Source organism: Naegleria lovaniensis (genome assembly GCF_003324165.1).
Source record: "Naegleria lovaniensis strain ATCC 30569 chromosome Unknown tig024, whole genome shotgun sequence".
Classification (NCBI taxonomy): Eukaryota; Heterolobosea; class Eutetramitea; order Acrasida; family Naegleriidae; genus Naegleria; species Naegleria lovaniensis.
The window spans coordinates 331193-347331 of record NW_025407846.1 but is presented as its reverse complement, the minus strand read 5'-3'; the positions used below and the strand labels follow the sequence as shown (position 1 = coordinate 347331).

The 16139-nt window shown below is 36.6% G+C and overlaps 9 protein-coding genes across 9 annotated transcripts; 6 read left to right on the top strand and 3 right to left on the bottom strand.

Annotated features, from left to right (window-relative positions):
* Window positions 1-252: 252 nt before the first annotated feature.
* Window positions 253-1331, top strand: C9374_005507 (uncharacterized protein; the record flags this gene model as incomplete). Its single annotated transcript, XM_044695265.1, has 3 exons — window positions 253-634; window positions 703-921; window positions 979-1331. The coding sequence occupies 3 exons, from the start codon at window positions 253-255 to the stop codon at window positions 1329-1331; spliced, it is 954 nt and encodes a 317-aa protein (XP_044547984.1).
* A 66-nt stretch (window positions 1332-1397) lies between these two features.
* On the bottom strand, window positions 1398-3725 carry C9374_005506 (uncharacterized protein; the record flags this gene model as incomplete). The annotated part of the gene is made up of 1 exon (XM_044695264.1): window positions 1398-3725. The coding sequence occupies one exon, from the start codon at window positions 3723-3725 to the stop codon at window positions 1398-1400; it is 2328 nt and encodes a 775-aa protein (XP_044547983.1).
* Window positions 3726-3937: 212 nt separating this feature from the next.
* On the top strand, window positions 3938-4420 carry C9374_005505 (uncharacterized protein; the record flags this gene model as incomplete). Its single annotated transcript, XM_044695263.1, has 1 exon — window positions 3938-4420. The coding sequence occupies one exon, from the start codon at window positions 3938-3940 to the stop codon at window positions 4418-4420; it is 483 nt and encodes a 160-aa protein (XP_044547982.1).
* Window positions 4421-6490: 2070 nt separating this feature from the next.
* On the top strand, window positions 6491-7533 carry C9374_005504 (uncharacterized protein; the record flags this gene model as incomplete). Its single annotated transcript, XM_044695262.1, has 2 exons — window positions 6491-6965; window positions 7133-7533. The coding sequence occupies 2 exons, from the start codon at window positions 6491-6493 to the stop codon at window positions 7531-7533; spliced, it is 876 nt and encodes a 291-aa protein (XP_044547981.1).
* Window positions 7534-7771: 238 nt separating this feature from the next.
* C9374_005503 (uncharacterized protein) lies at window positions 7772-9845 on the top strand (the record flags this gene model as incomplete). Its single annotated transcript, XM_044695261.1, has 3 exons — window positions 7772-8486; window positions 8567-9421; window positions 9472-9845. The coding sequence occupies 3 exons, from the start codon at window positions 7772-7774 to the stop codon at window positions 9843-9845; spliced, it is 1944 nt and encodes a 647-aa protein (XP_044547980.1).
* A 108-nt stretch (window positions 9846-9953) lies between these two features.
* Window positions 9954-10616, top strand: C9374_005502 (uncharacterized protein; the record flags this gene model as incomplete). Its single annotated transcript, XM_044695260.1, has 1 exon — window positions 9954-10616. The coding sequence occupies one exon, from the start codon at window positions 9954-9956 to the stop codon at window positions 10614-10616; it is 663 nt and encodes a 220-aa protein (XP_044547979.1).
* A 414-nt stretch (window positions 10617-11030) lies between these two features.
* Window positions 11031-12494, top strand: C9374_005501 (uncharacterized protein; the record flags this gene model as incomplete). The annotated part of the gene is made up of 1 exon (XM_044695259.1): window positions 11031-12494. The coding sequence occupies one exon, from the start codon at window positions 11031-11033 to the stop codon at window positions 12492-12494; it is 1464 nt and encodes a 487-aa protein (XP_044547978.1).
* A 48-nt stretch (window positions 12495-12542) lies between these two features.
* C9374_005500 (uncharacterized protein) lies at window positions 12543-13961 on the bottom strand (the record flags this gene model as incomplete). The annotated part of the gene is made up of 1 exon (XM_044695258.1): window positions 12543-13961. One exon carries the CDS (start codon window positions 13959-13961, stop codon window positions 12543-12545), a length of 1419 nt encoding a protein of 472 aa, XP_044547977.1.
* Window positions 13962-14064: 103 nt separating this feature from the next.
* On the bottom strand, window positions 14065-16116 carry C9374_005499 (uncharacterized protein; the record flags this gene model as incomplete). The annotated part of the gene is made up of 1 exon (XM_044695255.1): window positions 14065-16116. One exon carries the CDS (start codon window positions 16114-16116, stop codon window positions 14065-14067), a length of 2052 nt encoding a protein of 683 aa, XP_044547976.1.
* Between the last annotated feature and the right edge of the window lie 23 nt (window positions 16117-16139).

Here is a 16139-nt window from a genome sequence, read left to right as displayed (position 1 = left end):
ATATTCATTCTAGGACACAAATTGACTTCTCGTTTGAATGCACGCGCATTAAAATTGAGCACAAAAAAAATATCTGTCGCAACCGTCAGTCGACTTCGGTTCCTCTTCTCTCTGTATCTCTTCATCACGGGTAATTGAACCTTTGAACAATTTGTATTTGTATCATTTTTCAGAGTTTTGATTGCATCAATTCATATTGAAGAATTCGGAACACGTTGATTGGAATTATTTTGACAATATTCTCGTGTAAATATGATCCCGATTGATTTGTTGGTATTTAGACCTCCTAACCCACCATCCTATTCTCCTCCCGAAAATTCTATAGAGAACCAGATCAATACAGATCTGAAATCAACATTTTACATCACGCCATCGTTCCTTGACACCACCAAACCCTTCAAGTACTTTCTCAACGATGGAAATGAAGAATCACAGAAATTAAGTGCATTCTTTTGTGAATATCCAGGAGCTCGATCGACAATATTATACTCTCATGGTAATGCAGAAGATATAGGTCAGTTAAGAAAATGGATGACCTATCTGAGCAAAATGTTAAAATGTAATACCATGGCATATGATTATCAAGGATATGGTTGTTCGAATAACACACCCACAGAAAAGCATTTCTTTTCAGGTGAGTAGAATCGATCGGATTTTAGGAATAATTTTCTCACACTTTTTCTGTTCTTCATTATTTTTTAGACATTCGACTGGCATTCAAGTTCCTAACAGATGTTTTAAACATACCTTCTGAAGAAATAATAATATATGGACGATCGATTGGATCAGGACCTACGACCGATTTACTGAAAGAGTGTGTTGAAAATAATATCCAACTTAAGGGCGCAATATTTCAATCCCCTTTGTTAAGTGCAGTGAAAACGAGATTTAATTTATTTACCGTCCCAGATTTTTTCATAAGTGAGTAGCCAATTACGAACGTGATTGATGTGTTAACACTGTTCACAACTTGCAAAGCTGACATGATGAAAAATGAAGACAAGATGACCTCAATTAATCATTTGAGTTTTTTAAAGAAAATACCCGTCCTCATATTCCATGGAAAGAAAGATGTTGTGGTTCCTTATGACCACGGATTAACACTATTTCGGATTGCTGTAAGCAAATTTCAGGCAAATGAAAAATCATGTGCTCGTTTTGTATCATTACCTGACGCAGGTCACAATAACTGTGAAAACCTCTATTTGGAAGACATGATTTATGAAATTAAGAAATTTATTTTGCACAGAAATGAGGAAGTATTATCCTCAGAAGGAGCATATTTTGAAAAGAAGTCGATCATGATTCAGGAGGATTCCACTACTAAATAGAATCCTGATGTAAAACCAATTTTCACGATAAAGAGTCTAAAGAAATTGATATATTCGTACAAATACTTATTGCTCCTTTGGAGAAGCTGGGATTGTTAAATTTTTGAGGGCCAGATCAATGGCCATACTTTCTGCTTCTTCTTTGGAATTTCGTGAACAGCTTTTTGCTAGCTCGATCATTTGATTTTCACCTGGAACTTGAATGGAGCATGTAAACAATTTCATGCCATCAATTTCCACTGTGTTGGCAGAATAGGTTGGAGGAACCTTATAAATAAGCTGAATTCGGTGTTGAAGGTCACTCTTTTTGGGAACTTGAATGTTGTAGGGAGAAAGACCATATTCCTCAACAACCTCAATCACAGTCCTCTCAAAAAATTTGTCAACGCTAATATCATGCCTTGAAAGAAAATGTACGGATGCCAAATCAGTACTCTTTTCCAGCTCTTCCCAATGCTGTTGTGACAATCTATCCTTATTTAAATCATGTTTAAAAAGCTGATAATTGTTGTCAATGTACATTGCTCCAAGAATACAAAGAAATACTTCATAGGCGAGTTCTGAAGCGTCTTCAATGGGTGCGCGTCTGACACTGAATCGATCAAGCCGAAATCTCGTAAAAATCTTTTGAAAAACAACGTCGTTTTTGCCCACCATTCTATGCAGCACGAGTGTCAAAGATTTTGGTTGAGCTTCTGTGAATCGCTTGTAAACATATTCTGCTGCAAGGAACTTTAACAAGGTTGTTCCTAACAATTTCATTTGCTCACTGTTGTACAAATGTGGAACAGCCACATTTGTGTTATTTTTCATGCCTCGTTTTCTCATGAAATCTGACACCTTCTGTTTTGGACAACTCGAAAGCACAATGCATGTTTCATTGAACGAATAGTGAAGGAGAGCTTCTTGTAATAATTCAATATTCTTAAATTTGTATCCAATAATATTCTGAACTTGTTGCAAAAAATTCAAATCCACCAAATTCGAGTACGGTTTGTCTCTTGTCCATGCCTTTCCATTTTCACACACGTCTGGTATCCATGACTCAAAGGTTCTTAAAATTTTCTCATTTTCAAAATTTGTCGGAATAAGCATTTGCTCAGCAAAATGTCTTGCTTTTTCCAGACCATGGGACAGAAAGTATCCACCAATAATGGCTTCAAAAACATCTGAAAGAGTCTTTTTGCCCACTCCCTCAGAGTTTTTTAACAATAACGGTGGAATATTGAGTGTTTCAGTGGCAACTCGAGTAATATTATCATTTCCAATCAAGATCATGTTCGCAGCTACCCAGTCGCCTGCTTTTGAAGAGTCGTTTCGAAAAGTTCGGATGAGATAGGTCATGCATGCAAGATTGACGACTGCATCTCCCATAAATTCAAGTCTTTCATTACTATTTCTCTTTAAAGTGTAAGCATGTGCATAGGATGAGAGAGTAAAGGCCATTCTTAATAGAACAGGATCTTGTGAAAATGAAATGTTGAGTGCATGTTCGATACTTGTATGCAGTTGGTCATAGTGATCCAAGTGGCTCTCTAATTTTTCAAGAATCTTCTCTTGTGCAACAAGTTGAGTTTGTAAATTAAGATTCGATTCTTTGGTGACAATTTCTCGGACTGTTTCCACATTGAGTATGGTCTTAAATAATGATGCTTGTGACGTGTTTTTAAACCCTCCTTTCGATTTCTTCATTGAAATGAATGGATAGAGCATTAAATCATTTCTCTTTAAATTTGGTGTCACTCGTCCACTGGCCAAACATGATTTGATTTCTTGCAATTGACACCATGCTTCAAAATCCATCTCAAAAACCCCTAATTTGTTAAGACGACATGACACGTGAAAGGAACAAAACGATGCTGCAATAAACTCTGGAATTTTTCTCGATAGCATTTGATGGGCTGTGGGTTTTTCATTTGTGAAATGCAACAATAGGAATTTCTCCAATGTGTACTCATCATGAGATGAACTTGCCAACAAACGAACTTTCTCTGAACGACTTTGAAGAAATCCACTGGTTTGTTTCGAATATTCCAACCATCCATGTGTGGATTTCTGTTGATATATATAATCCTTAGTGGTTTCATTCATCGATGAATTCGTAACTGTCGTGAATATATTCTCTCTGAATATAAATTCATACACAGTGACAAACATTGAAAAGGACGAATAAGGATTTGTTAACGAGTTTGGAACAGTAATGGTGGTCGATTGTAATGATTTTGCTTGATGATGATCAGAACAATGAAGTGACGGATCATTGTTGCCAGAGATTCCAAACGATGATCGAGATTCGTTGATAGCTCCATGATCATGATAAACAGAGTGATTCACCATTCGATCGTGATTCTTCTCAAGGTTTTCCGAGAGGGAAGGACGTGTTGGATTGAACATTTTTTTTGATTGTTTGTAAGAAGAAGCCTTTCCTTCTTTCGAAATTTTATGTAACAAGAATTCCCAAGTCCAAAAATTTCAAAAACGTGGATCCAAGGTTACATGACAACGTGATTGGGTGGGGCGACGTTGAAATGATAATAAAATTACAATATATTTATTTGCTCGTAATATTAGAACTTTTATTCATCAATGCGAAACAATTTGAAAAAATGTCTGAACACAACAAGCACAGTCCATCATCATCATCACAATTTTTTGGAGATATTGATGATGCCTTTGATAAAATCATTCATATGGAACAAAATTTTTATGAGAATGGAAAGGAATTAGGAATGCAACATGCTGCATTGGTCGGAAAGGAAGAAGGATTTAATTTTGGAGTGGCCTATGGAAGAAAAGTCGGAAAGGAAATTGGAGAATTGATTGGATTATGTATCTTTTTAAAAAATTATTTGAAGAATGATCATGAAGAACGAGTTTTATCGGCCACAAGAGAAAAAATTATTTCCACAATTTTACAAATTGAGAGTTTGGTGAAGGATTTCCCATGGGATAATCCTGCTAATGGTTCAGTCAATTTAGAAGAATTTGTTGAAAATTTGAGAAATAAGAAGAAGCTTTTAGAAATTAGGTCTAAACAAATTCTTGGAAAAGTGACTAGTGTACAAAAACAACAAGATTATTCATTCTAATCATCTTCTTCACCTGCTTGCATAAGAGGCACGTCGTTGGGAGTGTTGTAGTCCGTATACGGAGCATTGCTTTCTCCAGGCTCTTTTGTCAACAAATGGTATTCATAATCAATTGTACCAATCTTGACAAGTTTCTTCAAAGTGGATACTTGATAGGCAGAACAGGTCAAGAAAGGAACACAACAAAAGAATGTGGCCAAACTTGATAAAACAATGCTAATGATATAGGCATACTTTTTGACACTATCATTCTTTGTTTCTTTTGGAGTGTTGATTGTTGGATTAACATTGAGAGATCCAATAGTGAGGCCTATTTTGATGAATAGTTAATTGAGATCATGACGATCATCATTGTCACACATTACTACCAGTCCTATCTGTTTGATACATACCAATTCTTTACATTTTTCATGTTGATAAAATTATTTGGTTTCAGTGGTGCACATGTGGCATATTCAAAATAATTCCGTTCATGTGTGATTGTGTGTTGTTGATTCATATGGTAGAGTAGATCCGAGAAGGTTTTGATGATCATTTTAAAAATAAATTCAATCAATACAAATGTTGATTCAACCATCATTTCATATTTGTGTTTCCAATAATTTAATATTAATATTATTATTATTATTACATATTGAAAATACTATTATTATCAACAATCAACACAACAAATACCAACCTCAAAATAGCCATCAAAATACTCAACGACACAAAAACCACCCATGCGATCGACAAGTGATATCTCCGCTTTACATTGGCCAACATGACACTACTCATCACTGCCAAAATTCCAGCAATTACCAACAAAGATCCAATGACATAATCAAGAGCGATGGCTGGTATTGAAAAACTTCCTTCCAAAATTGTTGCAAAATAACCTGTATGAGTATGGGTGATGAGAAGAGAGCTTGCAAAAACAATACAAGAAATTCCGAACATAATCATGATTATTCCACCAAACAAGCTCAAGTTTCTCGAGAGATGGACTCGTTGCGAGAGTTGAGCTGTTGATTGAGAGGATTTCATTTTTTGTTGTTTTTTGAAATGTTATGATTTGTGACAGAAATACAGTTTGAAAAAGCAAATGGACTAAATGGAGGGAATTTATCAGTAGATGGTCGGCCTCTAGTACCTTTGTTCAAACATCTTTCCTGAAATAACCAACAGGAACAGGTATTTTCATCACATGGAACGTTCCATGTTAATTCAAAAAAAATTGAAGATTGAAAATCATAAATAATTTTAAATTCTCTGCAACATCATCTTGTATTTGTTCGTTCTTTATGAAGAATTCAAAAACAAATATTGTGGAGCGGAATTTAAAGACGAAAGAATTGTCATTGATGAGCGATGATGATGCTTACACCATTACAATTGATGATCTAGTTGATATTTCCTTTAGCATTTGTAAATAAGACCATCCATGAGAAGATTTTAAATAACAGGTATTTATGGAATGATGACATCATCCTTGACCTATCTGCTTTTACCAATTCGGATCGATTATTCAAATATTTAAACAAGATTAATGATTGGAATCTCTACTTGTCGGTTGAAAATTTAATGGTCTGTGCAGAAGACTCGTGCAGAACGAGAAAAACTGAAAATCGCTCTTGATTTTTTGGAAGGACTCGGTCTAGCAGAACACATTAAAAAGCTCAAAGTGAGCTGTATGATGAAAGATATAGCGAAAAGCTCATGGACTAATGTCTGTATCAAGACATTTCCTTCTGTCTCCTATCTAGTATATTACAGCAGTTTCAATAAGGGTGACAGATATGAACCTTTAACGCTTTCTAACGAAGTTATTTGGGAAAATCTAGAGAATGTTAGTGTGTATTTCGATACAAGCGCACTGATTTCGCTTATCCAAACTCACAACACCATTTCGTCATTTTCATTTTCTCCAAAATTTTCAGATTCCATGTTTATAGAACACTTTCACAAAATCTATCCTTGTTGAATAACGTACAAGCAATTGATATTGATTTTAAATTCGATTTTACACAGATTGAAAAGTCACCTCTTTTACCCAAATTTCAGTCGTTAATTATTGACCCACCTGGAAAAATGGACGATAAATTTATAGGAACAGCGCTTACTCATTTGACGAAACTTGCTTTAGACAATAGTGAACCCCTTCCTCTAACTCTGAGGAACATTACCTTTCAAATCATGAAGGAGCTTACTATTTCGTATCCTTCAAACACGAATATCATGGTGAACATTGAAAATGTGACCATTCCAAATTTAGAGAAATTATCGATGCAATGTGCATGCATTAATACGGCTGGAAAGAACCAATTCCCAAACTTACAATCTCTCAATTTCCATCATTGCAAATTTGATAGCTCATTTTGGATCGATAGCCACCGAACCATTTCTACCATTGCCCTTTCTGAGATTGAACTTGGCTCCCTATCATCAAGTATTAGACAAGTAGTGATTGACAGCCATCCATCTATTGAAATAGTTTTTGTCAGTTGCTTTGATGATATTTCTATATTAAATTGCCCTTCTCTCAAAAAAGCTTACATTGAAAGATGTAAGTCGTGTTCCCTACATAACAAATACTTCCATACTATTTCTATTCCAATATGTGAAAGTGGCGCTCAAATTTCCATTGTTGGCGATTATTGTGGAAAATTAATGTTACCAAAAGAGAGTGGAGTCACAATATGATTCTTGATTGGCTTTATATCTACTGCCAAGGTAAAAAGCCTGAGAAGTTGCAAGACATTATCTCGTCCTTCAAAAAGATTCACAATTTAAAATGCACCGTTAGTGAAGAGCATTCCTATATCATAGAACAACTTAAAGATCAACCGTCTACCAAGTACGACAACGTTTCAAAGCTTTCTAGTTTGGCTACAAAAATTGTAACTCATTCACAAGAGTTTGATGTTGGCTCTACACTGAAAAATTGCCAACGTTTGCAATCTTTGACTTCGTCCTCTCAATTGAACTTTAACAATAGGAGTTATTCAAGCCATTCACAAATGCATTATATATTTAAGGCGTTCCACAAGGAAAAAGTATTTATGAGGGCATCAAAAGTCATCACGACGATTCTATTGGATCCTATCTCTCTGAATAGTTGTAGTCATCTCTAGAGTTTCTACAACTGTTCAGAGAGATGAGAAATGAGCGGTAAGAGGCTGCATGGGCTGGACTATCATTATTCTCCATCAAATAAACATCATTGGGCATCAGTAGACACTGATACATGTATGTCCATTCGTTTACAGGCCATCAACCAAACAAAAAGCCAGTATTGAGGGAGCAAGAAGGAAGAACATCCACAGTTCTCGCCAAAGATTTCAAAACAAAACATATTTCTCTTGAAAACAAATGGGTGCAATTGTTAGCAAACCCTCACACCAACAACAACCGCATCAGGATTCGAAAAACTCTTCATCAAAAGCCTCCACTCACCACAACGATGTAAGGGCTAGCTCCAAGATTAACGATAAGGGTGCGCCTAATAGTAGTAACAATAACAGCAATATGAAATCATCTTCGGCTGGAAGCGAAACTGTAAAGCCGATAGCGAAGCATTCTCTCACTGTAGATACAACAAATCTCTCTCAAAAACAACAGATACCTCTATCATCAAGTGTTTCGCCCTTGACAACATCTTCCGATGTTTCATTCAACGCCAATAATCAAGCTCAAATAACCACAACACCCAATGTAGAGTTCAAAGACGAATACGAGGATAAAGAGTATGAAATGGTTGAGGAATATGATGACGGAGAAAATGTAGAACCAGCCTTCCAAATGGATGAACATATTGCCGCTTGTATGTGTCCAGTGATTGTAGTCGATACCAAGACCAATATCCATTCCATGAACAGTTTTGGTGAGGAGTTGTTTGGAAAGACAGTGAAAGATCTTGATGGAAAGAATGTTTGCGTGTTGCTGAGCGAAAATAGTGCAGGAGAACTGCAAAAGCGAATCAGAGACTATTTACAGCTACGAACGAAATCGTTGCTAGTAGAGAAGATCATTTATGATATTAAGGAACCAAAAACTCCAATTAGAAAGATTGGAATTAGAATTACAGGTAAGAGCTTGAAAACATGAAACAAATTTGTTCACCGTTTGCGGGATGACAATGTTGACCTCACATTTATTCTATGACAGAAATGATCAAGAGCGGCGTACCTTATTTTATTTGTTATTTGCAACCAGAAGGTTTGCAGAAAGGCAGCAACTTTGAAGACGTTCTTAAGAATCAAAATACGGCTGTGCAAGATGTTGATTCAGATGACGACGGCGAAGGAAGTGTTGCTAGCTTAGACAAAAAAAGCAGGCCTGGGGATGAAAATCCCATGGATGATGGCAATGAAGGCGAGGGTGGAGAAGTGCAACAACAATCATTCCAGTTTCATAGCGCTGTGACACAGCTTTCGACCATACCTATTGTTGCAATTGATTGTGTATCAATTGTGCAGACATGGAACCCAGCTGCTGAGCATGTGTTTGGTATTAAGGCTAGTGAAATTCTTGGAAGCTCGCTAACCATTATTATGCCAGACGAAATTGCTGTAAATCACAACAGTTATGTTGAGAGATATGTACGGACTGGTATTAAGAGGGTAGTTGACAAGACCAGAGTAGTCAATGGAAAGAGAAAAACTGGTGAAATTTTCCCTGTAGAGCTTAAAATAACTGAAATTAAGGATGATAAGGATCAGCGAGTATTCTTAGGATTTGCAAGAGATATGACAGCCGTCATTACTAAAACAGAACAATACAAACATCTGGCAGAACAAATTTTCCCTGCATCCATAGCAACACGAGTAGTTAACGGAGATTTAATTCATGACTTCCATGAAAATGTGACGATCATGTTTAGCGATATTGAAAACTTTAACCAGTTATCGCTCGAGATTTCTCCTAAAAATTTGATCAGCTTTTTAGATTCCATCTTTGAGAAATTCGATCAAATTATCCAAAAGTATTCTCTGGAGAAAATCAAAACGATTGGAGATAATTGTAAGTTTTCCCATTGAATGTATTAGTTGTAAAATTTTAAAACCTCATAGACATGTTAGCAAGCGGCCTGCCTGAAAAGAATGACAAGTTTGCGGAAAATGCTGTTCGTGGAGCATTTGAAATGGCAAAAATTGTTGCAGAGATGAATGCAACCTCGAAATTTAAGGTCAACATAAGAGTTGGGTTGAGCACTGGAGAGGTGGTTGCTGGTATTGTTGGTAAAAAGAAACCAGCTTATGACGTTTGGGGAGCAACTGTTAACTTTGCAAGTAGAATGCAGTCTACCAGTTATACCAACCACATTCAAATCTGCACAAAGACCTATCAGCTTCTGCCAATAGATTTGGCTCAACAATTTGTTCCAAGGAGTGGTGTAAAGGTAAAAGGAATTGGAAGTTGTGACACGTTTATTTCTGAAAAGTAAGTAGTGAAAAACGTACATGTTGTTTTTACAGACGATCTTGAAAGACCTGTAGTGTAATTTTTGTACATAATCAAATGCGATTGGCAGGTTGTTTTCAAATAATAAAAAATGTCTCAACAACCTCTTCTAATGACAACAGCCACTTCAATTAGTGCTAGCACAAAGATCGACACAACAACGGATCACAACAATATCAACAACACTAATAATTCAACTCCAACACCTATCGAACCTTCTCTTGACTCTGTCATTATTCCATCGACGTTTACATCATCATCAGCTCCACCAAATCCGATCGGAAGAGATGAAATTCTCATTCCTCCCATCAACTTTTGCATGGTTATGCCTGGAGTCTATAGATCAGGGTATCCCAACAAAAAGAATTTTCCGTTCTTGAAGAAGATTGGACTCAAATCAATTTGCTATCTATGTCCCGAGCAATATGCTCACAATAATATGGAATTTTGTAGAAAGAATGGAATTCGAATATTTCAATTTGGTATTGAAGGCAACAAAGAGCCTTTTGTACACATTCCAGAAGAAGCGATCCGAAAAGCCATCAAAGAACTACTCAACCCGAAGAATCATCCCATTATGATCCACTGCAACAAGGGAAAGCACAGAACTGGAGTGTTGGTTGGCTGTTTGAGAAAGACACAAAACTGGTCGTTGACAAGCATTTTCGATGAATACCGAAGATTTGCCGGCAGCAAGGTGCGAATGTTGGATCAACAATTTATTGAATTGTACAGCAACGTGAGCCAAATTTAATGTATTAACGATGAGAGGTTTATAGACTCTATCACAACCTCTTGTGTGAACATTAACACTCGAGCCTCTGGAGGCTTGTATTCCCAAGCAAGCATGATTATGCAGAATACAAAAAAATAAATCGAGAATACAAGAAAGCGAATTTATCATCCGCACACCACCCAAACCGTTGTTGATAATAACATTCGCTGTGATTAGTTCCCTCAAATACATCCTATTAAATCCAATAATCATCCTTTGTGTTCCCCATTACTTCTAGAATTGCGTAAACCGTTATTGATTTTTGGATCGTAATAGGCAATCATCATCGGCCATACTACTACACTTTTGTGCGTACTCACTCTACCCAAGAAACCACACTAAACATTCATCATCATCACAATTACATCTAGGAACTTTGAGGAAAACAACATCATGATGAATCCTCAACTGACTAATCAAACAAGTTTAGCATCATCATCGGCTGATTCCACTTCTGATAACAACGACATTCAAGAACAATCATCACATTCCGGTAAAACTACTGATGAAGGAACTATACCGATCGATGTTGCATCCAACAGCGCTGATATTGATGGTGCAAATTCACAACCATGGATGAATATACCTCAGCAATATCTTGGTAATGCGTACAACCTTCCACCTAACATGACACCACAACAATATTATTATATGACGCTGTGGTTAATGCAACAACAACAACAAAATGGAAACAAAACTGATAATGATCCACAAAAGAAGTCCAACGATCAGCTTCTTGGATCGTCATCGGGCTCCAGCAATGAACAAGACAAATCAACAAGTGATCCATCCAATGTATTTCCTGTAATGTATCCTCCATACTTTCCATTCGGTACTAATAATGGCTCTTCACAAATTCCTTCTCTCAACGTTGCAACAACTCCAACAGAGGATAATTCCAGTGCAATACCCGAACCTGCAACTCAAGAAAAGAAAACTAGAAGAAGAGGAAAGAACGCTTCCTCTTCTACAACTACAGCAAAATCAACAAAAAAACGAAAAAACGCATCTAAGGAGTCTAGTTCATCTGCTGCTGCTGAAGAAAATGCTAATCCTACAACAGCACCTGACACACCAAAGAAAAAGAAGAAAAAAGAAACTACATCCAGTGGTACATCTGGAAGAGGAGCTCGTGGACTTCGTCACTTTAGTATGAAGGTGTGTGAACTCGTTCAAAGAAAAAAAACAACAACTATTAATGACGTAGCAGATGAGCTAGTACAAGCCGAACTTCAGGGAGACGATAGCAAATCTGATGATAAGAATATTAGACGACGTGTGTATGATGCTTTGAACGTGTTGATGGCCCTCAATATTATTTCTAAGGATAAAAAAGAGATTAAATGGAAGGGGTTGCCTGTTGATTCACAAAAAGAATGTGAAGCATTGAATCAAATCAAATTACAACGTATGGATATAATAGCAAAGAAAACACAGCAATTGCAAGAACTTGAAAAACAACACCGATCACTGTCTAATTTATGCCAACGAAACTCAAGCTCAACTTATTTGGAATCAAAGCGGATTGAATTACCTTTTATTATTGTTCATACATCAAAATCAACACAAATAGAGTGTGAAATGGATGAAAACAGATCAGAGGTGTTTTTCAACTTTGACAAGCCATTTGAAATTCACGATGACAATGAGATTTTATATCGACTAGGTTTAGACCAGTCTTCAAATTCAATGATGACTGAGTCAGGAGCTGCAATAGCAGCTGCATCTTCATCGGCAGCTGCTGATGATGACTTTTTTTCAGAACCTCAACCATCCAACAACAATACGTCCCCTTCCAAACCTCTCCCTTCTTCATCCAGCACAACAACAGACACCAAAGAAATGGATACTCAATAACTTGATTTATTCTTTCTAATAAATGTAACCACCTTTCAACCATTGAATTTAATCTACGTTTTTCAAAATTTGCGAAATGTTTTGTAGTAATTGCTGTTGCTGGAGGAAAATGGTGTGAGCTGCTTGTTCTTGCTCAACGGAAGCTTCTTTCGTTTTAATCTCTTGCTCTAAACGCTCAATAATTTTTCTTTGATATTCTAACTTGTTCCTCAACTCCAAGTTCAGTTTCTTTTCGTCACCAAAGTTTGTAGGAGGTGTAAGAGATTGGAAATCCTTGCAGTCCTGTTCATCCTCAACTATACTGAATCTTTTAAAGATGTTATTGTCATTCCTTATAAAGAACGAGCAGTGAATAGGTTCCTCCTTAAATATTAACCACTGATTCAGAAATTCACTTAAGCCAATTCCAGTTACAACCAAAAAACTGGCACCATGAAGAATACCGCTTGTTGTTTTGGTTGAAGGATCGAAAATTACATGGATTACATCCTCCATTTCATGTTCTATAACAGAAAAAATTGTGATCGCCACTTCGTTTTGCTGTAAAATAGTAAGGACATTCTTTTTTCTTTTCTGTTGAATTTTTTCTATTACAAGTATTGTTTTCTCCACCTCGTTAGTATTTAAAGTTACGGAATAACATTCTGTCATTGCTCTCTTAAACCTTTGATTCAGTTGAAGGTGTTTTTCTGTCCCTAAAAAACCTTGTTGAGGATCTTGCAGCGATCCAATCTTTAAAACTTCATCAATTACTGACGAAGACATTTTCTTTAAAGACATGACATCAATAACTTTGTGTAGCAATTGAATTCCCATTTCCAGACAAATAGATAAAGCCGAAGTTTTCATTCCAAACGTCAAGTAATCTTTCTCTGAAGCAACAATTATACACCGATCAATGAATTTGGCATTTCTATTCATTGCCGAAAATTCTAGTCTTTTAAAAGCAATGGGTGACTTGTTCGAAATAGATTCTTCTTGCATTTTGTTGTTTTCTACAGGTTTCAGCACAGTTTTGTTTCTCTCATACATTGCTTGACGTGAAAATGGAGGTGAAGGAGTTGTTGGAGATTGTAAGTTTGATTTTGAAGATCGAACAGTACTAGTTTTGTAAATACCACTCGAACTGTTCAAAGACGGTGTTGAGGATTGACTTTTTGAAGCGTATTTTTCAATATGAGGGGGTGATGACAAATAATTGACATTTGTTTTCGTTAAGGACGATCGAACTGGAGAGGACGTTGAGTTGGAAGAATAATGGAAATTATAGTTTGGAGAAGATCGGGAGGAAGATGAGTTGTCCCCATAATTATTAACAGGCGATGTTCGTGAGGATCGGGAATAAAACATGGCACTGGGTTTGTCTATTACAGACGAACTCGAATCCTTTGAATATTTGGAACGATCTACACCTCCTGATGTATATATTGGAGTGTTGGTACTCCCCCTTACGTTTCGTTCATTCATTTTTAATTTCTGATTTGTAAATCGTTTTGGAGGGAGATGAGTACAACCTCCGATTTATTATTTTGGCAATGTTTTCTTAACAGCGAAAGTGTTAAAGGAGCAATTACTCATTCACCTCTTTCTTTGGCTCTCCAAGATCAATTTCACTTTCTTCAGTAAAGCTTTCGTTTTCCTTATTGTCTTGTTCTTTGGTCTCTGGTGGTAAGGTTTGCTCTTGCACTTTGGGCTTATTTTCTTTGGTCTCTTGGGTTTTGGTGGATTCATTGGTTGTTTCTTTAACCTGCTCTTCTTCTTTCTGTTTGGTTGACACAATTTCGTTTTGTTTGCTGGATTCGTCTTTGGCGCTTTCATCTCGTTCTTGCTTTTCTTGGTTGTTTGTCTCTTGTTTAGATTCTTTGTCACGATTGTTTTGCTCGGTTTTCTGATCCTGTGGAGGGGCATCATGTTCTGCCTTATTGGCGTCTTCCTTATTTTCTTCCTTTTTCTCCTCTTCAACAAGCTTATTTTGTGAATTGGATCGAGAAGCAGCGTTGGCCGATCTTGGAGACACGTCTGACGCTCTTTTTCCAAATAATTTAACAATGGTTTTAACCTTTGTTTGAACCCTGTTCTTGGTTTCAGCTGTCTTTTGTGCTGCTTGAGTTCTTTTTTCTGCCTCCTCTTGAATTTTTTTCTTGGCTTCAGGAAATCTAGACAGCACATTGTCAAAGTCGTCTTTGTGCAAAATAAACACTTCACAAATCTCTTTGGTTCTCACAGAGGCCATACGCTTTGAATTGAGGATTAAAGCAACTTCTCCAAAAAATGATCCTGAAGGCAACGAAGCCCAAATTTGACCTTGTGGACCGACGATTTCAACACTCCCTTTGCCGAGGAAAAACATCTCTCTTCCCACTTCTCCAAACTGCATGACATAGTAATTTTCAAGAATAATTGTATGCTCAAGGTACAGGCAAATCTCTTGAATGAAAAGCTCTTCCATATCCTTCATAAAAGGCACCTTCTTTACCAAATCTTTGTGTAAATACTGAGACACCTTTCGCTTTGTTTCTAATTCCAAGTCCTCCAAAATGTCATCATCTGATTTGAGCTCTCGGTTTGCTCTCTGGATAATTCCCAAAAAGTTTCGAGAATCAGATATTAATTTTGTATTGACTTTTCTGAATTTAAGGTAGCCGGTAATATCATCAAGCTTTCTGTTGAACTTTGAGCTCTTTTGGTTCATTTGGTTGACAAGATTAGACACGACTCCGACCACCGAGGCAATAAACATCACTCCAAAAACAGCATTCATAATGGAGTACAAAGCTCCCAATTCATCTTGAGGAACGTCAGTACCAAATCCGACAAGGAACAATGTTGCGAAATACATGCTACCAATATATTGTCGAATTCTTGTTAAAAAATTATAAGACCCTAGATCTCCTGACAGATTCATAAATACCAGATATTTGAGGTTGTCTGTTGCGTCTGTTTGAATCAGAATATTTCCATATTCATGATACTGATTAAGGTTTAAAAAGTATAAACAAGAGAACCAGTGAATGATAATTGACAAGTAAATTACAGACTTGACTATACGTAAATAAATAGGATTGACTCCACTCTTTTGTTCCACTGTTTTGTAGTAATCACCGAATCTTAAGGTCAAAATTGGAATAATTCGAAACAGTCTAAAGTAAGGATAATTCAGCAAAAACCAATCATACAGAGTACAGTATGAAACAATGTCAATTAATAATAATTTCCAATATGATAGGAGTCGTCCAATTCTAGATCTCTCAGGATCTGCTCCCACCATCTTAACCTCAAGTAGGTGAGCAAATATATTCAAAATGCCCAAGAGGTCCATCAAAATATTTACAATTAAAAATCCGTAGTGAATGTATTCCTCAAAGCATGCCAAATAGGCAGCCGTTACAGCGTTGTAGAGAATAACAAATGACATTATAAAGTCCATCACTATCCTTGGGGTGCTATCGGGAAATATATAAAAAGAAAATACTTTGTCTTTCATTTTCTTCCATAGAGGAATCTTTTCTTTCTGGATTTCTGGGTCATCCACGACCTTGATGGCAATTTGACTTGCCCCAGCATCAATGGAGGTGGTTGCTCGGTTTCGTAGTCGTATCGAGCTATTCAGTAAACGTTTCATTGGTGTTGATTTTTTTTTGTAGA